At 38.0% G+C, this 13,251-nt stretch overlaps 1 protein-coding gene across 15 annotated transcripts; it reads left to right on the top strand.

The window, feature by feature from the left end:
* The first annotated feature begins 249 nt into the window (after positions 1 to 249).
* Positions 250 to 12,997, top strand: LOC148031738 (uncharacterized). 15 transcript variants are annotated; one of them, XM_087685362.1, is made up of 4 exons: positions 251 to 405; positions 1,352 to 1,461; positions 2,182 to 2,336; positions 3,815 to 4,609. In XM_087685362.1, exons 3-4 carry the CDS (start codon positions 2,247 to 2,249, stop codon positions 4,445 to 4,447), a joined length of 723 nt encoding a protein of 240 aa, XP_087541488.1. In that variant the 5' UTR covers positions 251 to 405; positions 1,352 to 1,461; positions 2,182 to 2,246; the 3' UTR covers positions 4,448 to 4,609. The 15 variants fall into 15 exon arrangements, with proteins under 15 accessions (XP_087541494.1, XP_087541488.1, XP_087541492.1 ...); XM_087685363.1 differs by lacking the exon at positions 251 to 405 and adding an exon at positions 417 to 786; XM_087685364.1 differs by lacking the exon at positions 251 to 405 and adding an exon at positions 775 to 911.
* The last annotated feature ends 254 nt before the right edge of the window (positions 12,998 to 13,251 follow it).

The following is a 13,251-nucleotide window of genomic DNA, read 5'->3' as shown; positions in this document are numbered from 1 at the left end:
GGGTGGGTGGCAGGTTTCATGCTCTGTGGGCTTTTTCTGGTCGAAGGTTTTGTCTTCGCGGATGGCCATGCCGTTGTGTGAAATCGTGAATCGTGAATATACATTATACATACATGCCTACCCGACTGTTTCCCACTTGCTCCTCCGGCCTCCCTTTTCCTTTACGGGGGTGTGGAGCCGCAACATTACAGTTCACGTGATGTGCGTGAAATGGTTTGCTTCTCTTTTTCTCTTTGCTATAAAACTGCGTGCGCGCGCGCACACACACACACACACTCTCTCTCTCTCTCTCTCTCTCTCACGCTATCTCCCTCTCTCGCAGAATGTGGAACTACTGCTGCGTAGTAATGGCGGTGCTCCTGTCCATGGGGGGCCTCTTTTCTGTTGTGAAGGCCGACGATCGCAGTAAGGCTCCATATCCTATTCTATTTCCGGGATTCCATTTCCTTGTATTTCGCCGGTTCTACAGCGTGGAAGGATAGAGAGAAAAGAGAGAGAGAAGAATCACTACATATTCCACCGTAGAAACAGTAGCTGGAATATGGAGTGCGTGTATGCATTCATTTTGAGAGAGAGAGAGAGAGAGAGATACCAGCTGCTAGCGCATGGAGGCTGTGGCAGTAGACCGACATGCTAATGCATGGCCGACCAGGCTATGTAGCTGAAATATAGCTGCCCAAAGGCCCTTCACGTCCGAGATATGCCAGCTGCTAGCGCATGGAGGCTGTGGCAGTAGACTGACATGCTAATGCATGGTCGACCAGACTTGTCAAGCTACTGTTGAAGGTAGTGTACTAGCCCTTGTGCTGAGCCACATTCATCGTCGGACTGCATATTTCCTTGCGAGTAAGTGGTTTTCCTTGAGATGCTTAACAAGGTGGTCTTCAGCGAAGAAGGCATCATATACCTGGGTAGGTGTGGCTCGTCGAGCTCCGTAACCAACAGCAGTTGGCAACGTCCTCTCCTCTCTCAATCATTGCCCCTAATTCAGCATACGGAGAATTCATCTCCTTTGCCCATAAAAATATATCCAATACGCTCTTAGTCATACTCACGTCAAATGCGTGGTCTAGATCACACATTCATTGGCCTCCCATGGTATATACTATATACCAATAGGAATATCACGCCCATGTTTGAGTATAAGTGTCATAGCTAGCAAACTAAGTTGTTGAAGGATTTCAATTCGATTATAGCTATTGTAACTTTTTCAAAAAGTACGTCAAAATTTCTTAATGTTTGATCAAGTCATCCACACAAAGCAATCTCTATAATGTTTTAAAAAAATGAAATTTTGATGTCATTTCAATGGTGTTGTTGAATGTGATCCTTCTAATGGAATGGTTTACAGGAGATGTTATGAATCAATTCCATGACGCTTCCATTCAGGATCTTTACTCAAGGCAAAACTTGAATTTGTCAGAATATATATGGAATGGGGCATTGGACTTACTCCCAAAGGTCCTTTTTCTATCAATCCCTCAATCCATTTGATTTCAAAAATTAGCATGTAAGTTTTCTATGAGAGCAGAAAGTCATTAGTGCATAAACTTGGACCACAGCCATAGGATGTGGGAAAGAGCGTAAGTACCCTCATTCGAGGTGAATTTTTTCTTTGGGTTTTTATTGTCATATGATTTTAGATTTTATTTGCTTCAAACTTGAGTTATAAAATTTGTGACAATAATAGTCAATGTTATGGCTATATGAAGGGTTTTTATTAACAACTGACACTCTTAAACTACGATAAACTTGCAAATGAAAACACTTTGGCCATTCATTTTGGAAACTTTACACATGATCTTATAAAATGTATCCAAACTACTCAACTTTCCAATAGAGTTTCTCAAAACCATGTGAGAAATATCTTCAACCATGCTTTAGCTACTTATTTTGGCATCTTGTTAAGATACTTTATGTTACTATTATAATTTCTTAAAACTATGTTCCTTTTTCAATAAATTTATGTTTATCAAAGGGCATACAATAATTGGAAAGATTATATAAAAGAATTATGGTGAGACTCTCACTATGCTACTCTGAAAATGTATAACAAAATATCTAAGTTTGAACTTCACTTTGCCACTACCTTTATGAGGGATTAACTCCTCTTCGTTATAGAGGAGGATAACTTACTTAAGTGCCATTTTGACATGCTCTTAAATAATCTCCATATTAAAGGAACTCGATGATATCACTTGCTTGCCCGCTCATGTTGGGAAAGAGGGTGCCACAATGGAGATGTCATGCTCTTTTGTTTGACAGTATTGGGGCTGCATCTCTTGAAGATTATTAAGAAGAGCATTGAAGAGAAGATGATTAAGAAGAGCATTGTGGTTGGTCTTTCTCACAACTATATTACCTAATTCCGTCTTTTTCTAATTTGATAACTTTCTTGATATTAAGCATTTTGAAAGGTAGGGAATACATGCTCCTTGGTGCAGTGGCTTTCTTACTAGTTGGCCCATCTCTCTCGATGATGATTAAGAAGTGCATTGTGGTTGGTCTTTCTCACAACTATATTACCTAATGCCGTCGTTTTCTAATTTGATAACTTTCTTGATATTAAGCATTTTGAAAGGTAGGGAATACATGCTCCTTGGTGCAGTGTCTTTCTTTCTAGCTGGCCCATCACACACACACACACACACACACACACACACACACACACACACACACACACACACACACACACACACACACACACACACACACACACACACACACACACACACACACACACACACACACACACACACACACACACACACACACACACACACACACACACACACACACACACACACACACACACACACACACACACACACACACACACACACACACACACACACACACACACACACACACACACACACACACACACACACACACACACACACACACACACAAATGCACTTAGAGAGATAGAGGGCAACAATTTCTTTTTCTTATTTTCTTCTTGTCTCAAAATACAAGTGTTCAAGTGTACAAATAATTGGGAGCATATAATATAAATGTAATACTGCAAAATATGATATGCTAGCTACACAATTAGGCTAGCTACAATAGGTCGAAGTACCTATTGTGATGAAGATCACCAATAGTGCATCTTGATAATCATGCTAACATATGTCAATGGGGTAGAAAATTCATTTGTTAAACTTGTCATCTCAACATAAGTGAATGAGCACACTTTAGTGGCTCATTACATAAATGTAGAGCATGAGAATATAGATGTGTACTTTATAGATTTAACATAGTAAAGAAAATAAAATAAAAATTTGGGCCATTTTAAGTAACAAGAACACTTCAATGGCTTGTTACATAAAATGACCCGTTGCTTTAAAAGACTAGTACACATTAGTAGCTCGTTACATTAGATGACATATAGCATAAGGTCATAAGCTTATAACCTACAAATTTAACATCATAAACAATATACAATGAAATTTGGGATACTTAAGTGATGAGCATACTTTAGTGTCTCATTAAAGAATAAAACTTGGGCCACTATAAGTCATGAGCACACTTTAGTGGCTATTGCATATGATGATCCAAAGCATGAGATCCATGTGCATCATTTACCAAATATAAAATGATAAAAATGATGTTTTGATTGCTTGAACTAATAAGTGCACTTTATGTCTTTTTACATATGATGACTCAAATCATGAGATTATATGTGCATAATTTGTGAGGTGATAGAATAGATTTCTATAGTAAGTGCACAATGTGTAGACATGTGATGTAGCTCTTCCTAAACAAATGTTTTTGATATCCACTAATGTAAACCTTTTTTTATATGTATTAGGCATGGAATACAACCTTTATTTCAAGGGTTGCCAATGGAGACATGAATCCTAACTTTTATGGAAATTACATATTGCAAGATGCTATCTATTGTCGCATAGTAGCACAACTATGGGTGCAACTTGCAAATAATGCTAGTGTTGATGAGAAAGTAAGGGAATATGCAAACAATTCAGACTCAGGATTTCAAGAATGTTCAATTGCCTTGTTTGATGCATGGAATGTAAAAGATGATGGAGCCGATGGTTATGGTGTTATTGTGAGGGAACCTGTTATGGAGTATGTGACTTTCATAGAAGATACCATGCTAGCTTACCCCCCCAACATGTTGATTGCTACCTATGCTTGTCTCAAGCTATGGAACAATTTGACTGGAGATTTGTATCCCATTGTAGAAAACTCAACTAGCAATCCCTACGCTATTTGGGTATATGAGAATCATGGTAGTGGCTCTAGTGCTCGAAGACAAGCTGCTCAAATGGATGAATGGGACCAACAATACCAATTGTATGATTGGAGTGAGGCACTCTCTCTTTTTCGTACTGCTGTAATGAAGGAGATCAATTTCTTTGATAATGCAGGAGGGAATGCATCCAAATCAGCTACAACACTCAAAACCTTTAGTATCAAATGATAATATGCATGACATTATTTGAGCTGAGGACTCCTTTCATGTAGAGCTTAATATTTTGTAGTTACATGTAATTTGAACCATGGTTGAGAATAAATTCTAGCACGCTATCTATTATTTGTAGCAAAAAGGTTTATTAATGTGAACCAAGGATCCCTTTAAGGACCCACCTATAATTTTGTGTTATAGAATATGTGACTAAATTTCTAATTAAGACTCTAGAAAGTGAGGCCACATTTTGTCTAAATAAAAGAGATCTTATAATCAGTTTGGTGGATACTTCCAATGAGACTCAAAAAGATATAAAACTTTAAAGATGTTATTTTTAGACTATTTGAAAAATAATTCAACCGTGTTAATAGAAAGAAAACAGTATGACCAAAGTAAGGTAAATCACGAAATAAAAAGTTATCAAATCCCAATCTTCAGAGATTGATAGGAAGTGTAAAACCTGAAAGTGATGGCCCTAATGCAAGGTATATCCATCCTAATACAAAATCCTTAATGAGGTTCAACAGAGAGAGAGAGAGAAATGTAAAACTTGGAAATGATGGTTCTTTGTAGTGTTCTTATTTGTTCTTTGTTCTTTGTGATGTCAAACCATCTCAATCAATCAAGTACGAGTCCACTTTGATTCTTGAATAAAACTAAGTACAAATTCCCCTTTCTCATGTATCATAAGGACGGATCCATCACCCAATTCTTGAACAAAAGTGAGTGCAAATTCACCTTTCTCATGTATCATAAAGAAGGATCCATCCTAATTCTAAAGCTTTCCCTTGAACATGTTTGTTAATGTAGCACAATCAACAACATAACCAAGACTTTGAATAGAAGGAAAAGCATCCCCCCCTTCAAGATGACATATACTATCTTTTAATCTCACCATGCCCTTCTCCTTTCCACTGCCCTTTTTTTCCTACTAAACCATCATCATCTACCACCTCAATGTTTGCATTTTTTTGTTGCCATCCCTCTTGTCTTCTCCATCACAAACATGGATCCCTTTAGACTTTTCTCCAACTACAGTCAAGATGTATCAAAACATAAATCCTTTCAGAAAGCTTCAACACAAAAGCTTCAAGAAAAAGCTTGGATCCAAGTCCCGTGAGACTACCATCATGTTTGTGATTCCAACTGCAATTTTCTTGGATTTATTTAAGACTTGCAATGTCCTATTAAATAGATCTACCCATGTCTAAAAATTAGCCCTGAATCAAGTCCAAAGAGCTCTCAAATCCCTCCTATTAGACCTTGCTAAAAGCACCATTACGGTTACCCATTGGTATTGATGTTTCTTGAATGACCACCTCTTGTCTAGATGAAGCTCGGAGACCCATGGAAGGAGCCAAAAATAAAAATCATCCATCCAAAATTAAAACAATAGCCGCCTTGAAACTCCATCATCCAACAGGTTGTTTTCATCATTTTACAATTCATTTTCAACCTACAAAATAAGTTATCATACAAAAATGTAGCTTATATTAGGCATTCCTCATCAAAATCACAAGCTATCCTAGCCTTTTCAACACTTGTTTCATCTATCTAACGAGTTGCCTTCATCCAATAGGGCCAATTGACATCCAATCATAGCTCAATATAGGCCTCTACCCACTCCAAGAGCCTGTCTTCACCAAAATGTAGTCTCTTCCTCCATGTGCTCCTTGCAAGTGTTTCAAGGATATTTCCCCACCCCATGGTAGATCCTAGTTGTCTTCTCCTATCAAGCTTCTGCCCATCCCATAGACTATTTTCCCTCCATTCTATCTTTCTTCGAATTATAGTTGAAATAGAGAAAAGGTCATTCCAGAATCCAATTTGTAATGAACAAAAATGTACTAGCATGTATTGAAATACCTTCACTTAGTGTTTTCTTAACTTGACAAATTTCCAATCAAGAAGCCCAGATAGGTCTTATCCATGCCTATCTACTATCCTTCTTCAAGCTTTCTTCAAAAAGTTCTTCAAAGATTTATGGATCTCTTGGTTTATTAGCAACCAAATACTATTATGTTGAGTCATCAGACTCAACCTAGAAACTATTCAACTTGCTGGAGACAACCTAATGCTAATGCCTTCTACTTGCTACACTGCTTTACAACCTTGAAGTCTCCAAGAAAGCTTTTAACGTCTTATTTTCCCATTTGTGCATTAATATGTTGTTTATATGCATCTTGGTGGTTGTTTTTCTACCCTAGTTTGCTCAATGTTTGGTTTTGGCTAATAAACTTGCTAAAATCAAGATGTTGCTACTTGTCCCTCTATCTCTCCATCTAAACTTCTCTTCATTTAGCACTATAACAAAAAAATCTTACACTCGCCAAAGGTACCCACCATTGATGTCATTTAAAGGTAGGAAGTGGTAGACCAAGAGTCTTATTTCCTACCAAATTTGCTATGTGCTAGTAAAATGGAATTCATTTTAACAACTATTCTTCTTGATATCAATCTCGAGGAAGTTACTATATGTATATCCTCTACATCACGTGCATTCAAGGCCTATTTATAAATATCCTTATCTATGAATTCTTTCTAAATAAAACATAACCCTTTTCTATTCAATCTGTAAATAACCTCTTTATATTATACCCTTCTGTATGTAGTATATATATATATGGATGGTATTTTAAAAATACACTTGATGCACACATATATTCATGAGTAACTTACCCGAGATATCAATATCAAGCCAGATGGATTCATAGCACCACCACTACACTTGGATTTCACAAGCTCACGCTGAGCTTGAGGGGGAGTGAAATTTTCCATGGATCCTATGTAAGCAATTCCCCCAAGTCCCACTCTCCAATATGGGGTTAAGATTTAGCCACTTGGTCAAATATTTACTCCTTATTTGAAAGTGGAACTTGCGAGATTCCCAAATTCTCTAATATGGTATTCATAAAGTGATTAAAGGTAAATCTACAACACCCACATTCATACCTATTGAAATAATATCATTTCCTAACATGGCAGAACCTTGGGTCAAAACCCCAAAAGAAAATAGACTTTTATATGGTGTGGGGGCCTCACTCATCAGTTGGAACCCAATCCACCATTCTACTTTGTATATGCATAATTAATGATTGTTCGAATCAACTTGTAAACTACTATGAAGCCAACAAACCCCATTGTGAGCATCAGTCTAACTTAGATAGTTGTCCAATTGTCACAAAAAAGAAAAGAGTAATGCCTACACCAAATCTTTATCTTGGTTGCACTTCCCACATCTCACATCTATTGCCACCTCTAGATGCACAAAGAGAGAGATGAACACTAGCTCCTGGAGGCCAAGCTCGTACATGCTATCGCTCTCTAATGTTGAAGAGAGCTCTGTGTGTGTGTGTGTGTGTGTGTTTGTGTGTGTGTGTGTGTGTGTGTGTGTGTGTGTGTGTGTGTGTGTGTGTGTGTGTGTGTGTGTGTGTGTGTGTGTGTGTGTGTGTGTGTGTGTGTGTGTGTGTGTGTGTGTGTGTGTGTGTGTGTGTGTGTGTGTGTGTGTGTGTGTGTGTGTGTGTGATAATGAAAGGATCAAGGGCGACATGTGGGCCAATAGAGTGTAGTCTAAGAGTCCCTCATTATAAATCTCTTGTTTTGTATAACTTATAAGTTTTTTAAATAGGAAAATTATAAATATCATATGGAGATAAAAAAGAACTTTGGGGCATTTTGATATTGGCATAGAGAAAGTCTTCATGTAGTAGATGGATGCTCCATTTCACATATAGAGGCATGTTGTTTAGCCTGGATAGGAGAAGGAAGAAAATTTCATGGCCTCTAGAAGCTCAATCACCTCAAGACAATCCATAGGCCCTATATTTTATCAAGAGCACCATAGATCTTGTGATTGCGAGCATTTGTAGCAACATGGAATATAGGGAGCTAATTCATATATCCGTCCATGCATCAACGTGCAACATGCCAGCTCTATCAATGTCTCGACAATTAGAGCGAGAAGGAGGGAGGAATTTTACACAATTTTTAAAAGTTATAGATTGGGATTAAAGTTTGCTCTTTAAATTTTCCTAGTGCAAGGTCTCCAACATCTCTACCTTTCTTCTTAAATGACCTAAAGATCCTACTTAGAGAGGCGGTCTGCTATTTTGTGTTGGTCTATCTGAGCTCAATCTTTGTGGTTAAACTCCCACAAATCCCTCCATGCTATGTTTCCATTCTTGAACATTTATCATGCTTTGTTTCAGTTCGCTACATCTAGGGATTTCTAAAAGAAATTGAAGTAGATATAGTTCTAGGAGCACCAAGGTAGGGTAAAATTCTCAATGGGGGGGGATAAGACTCTTAATTGCTTATATGATAGCCAAGCATACCATAAGATTTTGGCAGAATTGAGAGCTCTTTGACAAGGACATTGACTTGTCCAAATGCAACTATGATGGCACCAAGTGCTTCTAACCTAGATATCTCTTTTTCATGGAAGTTCTTGCAATTATTATGCAACAATATTTCCCAATCCTCTATTTCATGAAATAAAGTTTTAACTAGTTTTCTGCTAATTTGGTAGCAAAGTCTCTAAGTTCAATAATTCTAAACTTCCTTCATTTTTCGGTAGGGTAAAATCTTGCCAAACCACCTTTCAAGTCCTAAGTATGTCACCATCTCCAAATGAAAGGAAGTTCCTTGCCAAGCTCTCTAATATTTTAAGTCCTATAATAAATGTTGAATATCTGATTAGGCAAGACTATTGTCCTAGATTGTCAGTTTACTAAAGTTCATTCTAGTATTCAATCTTCTTTATAACTTTAGCTAGAACCCAATATGATATCTTTGTTTCATGGTTACTTCAAAACCATGTTCTAGAAGCCAACTTGGTGATGGTTTGAATCAAAACCTTGATCCCTATTTTGGTCAAGCTAATAGTTGAGTCTAAAGACATTCCCAGAAGGAGTTGATAGGCATGGGATCATTATGAAATGTACCATTGGTGTCACCAAAAAATTGATTTAGAATCATCACTTTATTATTGTTAGGTAGTTTGATCCTTTGGAGCCTCCCTTTCTTGTTTACTTCACCAACTATTAGCCACCCTAGTGCATCAATTGATATGAAAAATAGAAGATGGACAAATGGGCATCCTTTTCTAATGGATCTCTTAAGAGGAAGGGTTCTAAAATCTCCCCATTTATTGCTACTCTTGCACTTGCATTTCCAAAAATGATACTAATATATTTAATTAATCATTTCACTAGTCCTAAGTCATGTGGGGACTATAAAAATGAGCCCTAGTCTAGTCTATCATATGCCTTATCAAAGTCTATCTTAAAAAGAGAAAGTCCTTAATGGTTTTTTTAGCATATTCAAATCAGTCCCATAAGCCAATTATGGAGTCAAGGATGAATCTACCTTTGATACATACTTTTTTATGTTTTCTTATCAACCCATCCAAGTAGGCTACTTGCGAAAGTTTTAACAAGTATACATTGAGGTAAGGCAAGTTATTGGTCTTCAATATGATAGGTTGCCTTTTTCATCCCTCTTGTGAATGAGCTTGATAACCCCTTCATTAATCCCTCTTGGCAAAGTTCCAAATCTCATGGATTGCTTCCATACCAACATCATTAGATGAATTAAGAGGTCATTAAACTCTCTACAAAGTTCACTAGGGAGGCCAACCAAGGTTCTTACCTATGGCCAAGTTATCAATTGCCTGACTCAATTCTCCCTCTATTATTTGAATGACTATTAGATCTAAAATTTACATTTTTAAATATTCTTGGGTCAATGTGGAACCACCTAACTATATAACGTTCCGCCTATTTAAGAGATTAACTTCAATGGAGTAATGATTATGCAAATCCACATTTTTATGTGCTCTACAAGTGACACTCACAAAGGGTGAGAGAAAAAATTCTAACCCATATAATGCCTATCAAGCTTGGCCTTTCTTTACCACATCTCCTTTATTGTTATTGGACAAAGAGAATCGTGTCTCCTAGGTGATATCGACAAGTCCATGGAATATTTATAGTCAACCCAAGAATCTTTTCCAATTATTGATATGACTTGTCCTTTATTTTCGAATCCATCTTTGATGCCTTTTACCATGTTAAAATCTCCTATGAGAATTAATGGACAATGGATAACAAGCAAGGAAGACCCTACTACTTGTTGGGATAAAGGGCAGTGCCCGTGTCTACCCGTAAGGGCCAAGTTGTACATAGTACATATACCTATCTAAAATCATTATTGAGGTACACTCTTCAATACCACAAATACTGTGTCTTGGTTCAACAAAATCAACAAATTGGTATCAAAGCTTAGTTTAGGCAATCAGGAGCTTGGCATTTCTTTAGATGCAGAAGCTTGAGGTTGAAGAAGAGTTCACTGTAAAGAGTCTACATGTAGAGCATTAAGGTTTGAAGCTTCTTCTTGAAGCTTGAAGCTTCTTCTTGAAGCTTGAAGCTTCTTCTTGAAGCTTGAAGCTTCCCTCTTCATTTGAGCTTGTTGGCAGCCATCATTGGCCAATTGGAAACCCTCCCCATCATCTCCAACACTTGGATCAGTAGTCCAATCTCTTTAGGGCTGAAGGCATCATCAGCGTGGGTATGCTGATCTATTTTTCAGCATGCTCAGGACCTACAACAACTGCTCCTCTTCATTTTCCATCATGGTTGTGCTCTAGACTTTGTATCTAATGCTTAACATTGAGCATTGAAGTGTAGTATTACACTTGGTGCTAATATACATTCAACTTTAGGTCTGAAATGCAAAGTATTTAGATTTATAATAAACAGGACAATACCTACTCTCTTGAGATTGATGCTCATATGATAGCTATTTAAATGTATCTTGATGCCAGATCCTTTAGGAACCATGTGGCATTGTCTTGAGGCCATTTTGAGCTAATGTTGGCAAGGATTTGGCTCATTTTGCAGACATATTTGTGGTTGGAAAAAGGGCATCAACTATTTGGGGTGATTAGAGTCATCATTTTTCTTGGCTTTGATAGATATTTGGCTGTTGGAATAACAGGGCTGAATGACATTTTGACTGCATATGCATTATGTCTTCTTCTAGACTTGGTCTCGGGCATTCTAAACTATATATTCATGCTTATGGTTGATGTTACATGCTTGGATTTGATTCTGGAATGCGTTTGAGCAGTGATTAAAGCTCATTTTTGGATTGGCTTTACCTACAAGTCTACTGTTGTACATTCACAATAGTTTCCTGAATTGCAGGACAACCACCTGTATTGTTAGGAATTTCAAGACTGCACTCCTGAATTGCAAGAGACAACCACCTATATTGTCAATAATTTCAGGATTGCACTCTTGAATTGCAGGACAACCACCTGTATTGTCAGGAATTTCAAGACTGCACTCTGTTTTTGTCAGGAAATTGGTATGTTTATTGTCATTGAATACTTTTGAGGCATTTTGTCAATGAACCGATGTATGTTCTTGCTACTACATACTTGGAGATTTTTTTAACATACTATTGAGTAGATTTTGGAGCTTCCATTGCTTGGCATTAGCTATCATTTATTATCATATAGTTATTTGGCTGTGAATCATGGCTAGCAGCAGTGACAATCATCTTATGCATATCAAGAAGCTTGAAGGAGCACACAACTTTGCAGTTTGGCAAAAGCAGTGCTATAATATCTTGTTGCAAAAGAAGCAAGCAAAGCCAATCAAAGTGAAGGAATCAAAACCAGCTGATGTAGAGTAGGACGACTGGGATGAGCTAAATGAGCTTGCACGCTTGACCATTGAGCTATTGATTTCTGATGCCTTGATGTTTAACATTGAAGGGTTGGATTCTACTTATGACATTTGGAATCAAATGGAAGAATTGTATGCCCAGAAGAGTGCTGCAAGGAAAGTCTACTGGCTAAAGAAACTCATGGATTTGTGTATGAAAGAGGCTATTGCAATGTCTACTCACCCTAGTGAGTTTAACTCCATTTTCAGCTAGCTTGCCACTTTGAAGTTCAATATTGATGATGAGTTCAAAGCTACGCTCTTGCTTTGCACTTTGCAAGAGAGTTGGGATACCTTCACGACTGCTATGAGCAATTCTAATGCTGTGATTTTGTATACTGATGTGGAGAGTGCTCTATTCATGGAAGAAATAAATAGACAAATTAATGCATCCAGTAAGTCTTCTAATGCTTTGCATACTAGAGGCAAATCACAACAAAAAGGAAAATCTGATAGCAATTGTGTGGGAGCTTTCGCTCAACTGCCAAGACCCATGGACCGCTTATTGCTTCAAGCATTTCAAGCGAGCTCTAATGGCTATCTCTCACCTAGCCGACGCATCGTTGATCCTACGAGTGTAGTGAGCTTACCTTGATGCCGATGTGAGTAGCCTCCTCCCTCGCACACCTCGATAGCTCCACGATTCTCGATGCTAGCTCAAGCATCCTCAATCCTCCTCCATCTCCAAGCTCCATCCTCCATAGTCGCGCACGCGAGAGTAGACAAGAGAAGAGAAGAGAAGAAGAGAAGAGGAGATGGCGAAGAGCTTCACCCACTTGATCCCTCACTCCCACACACTCACTCCCTCACACTCTCACACTCCCTCTCTCAAGAGCACAAACAAGCAAGAAGGAGAGAAGAAGGGAAGAAGAAGAGAGCTTTTGTTAGCCACACACCAAAGAATGAGTTTATATACAAACCCTATAATACAAACCCTAAAATCCCATGGGCACCCATCCCCTTTTTTACATGACCGGCCATTGTGGCAAGGTCCTTTTCCATTTCCCTCTTCTATCCTTATGCCTCTACCCTATGCCCGTCTAATATTTTACAATTGGCACAGGAGGGAGCCTGGCACTCTTTTAC

Source organism: Lygodium microphyllum, chromosome 9 (genome assembly GCF_053477565.2).
Source record: "Lygodium microphyllum isolate KBCC chromosome 9, Lygodium_microphyllum_v1.1.10, whole genome shotgun sequence".
In the NCBI taxonomy this organism is placed as follows: domain Eukaryota; kingdom Viridiplantae; phylum Streptophyta; class Polypodiopsida; order Schizaeales; family Lygodiaceae; genus Lygodium; species Lygodium microphyllum.
The sequence above is the reverse complement of the archived record's forward strand: the minus strand, read 5'-3'. Positions and strand labels throughout refer to the sequence as shown.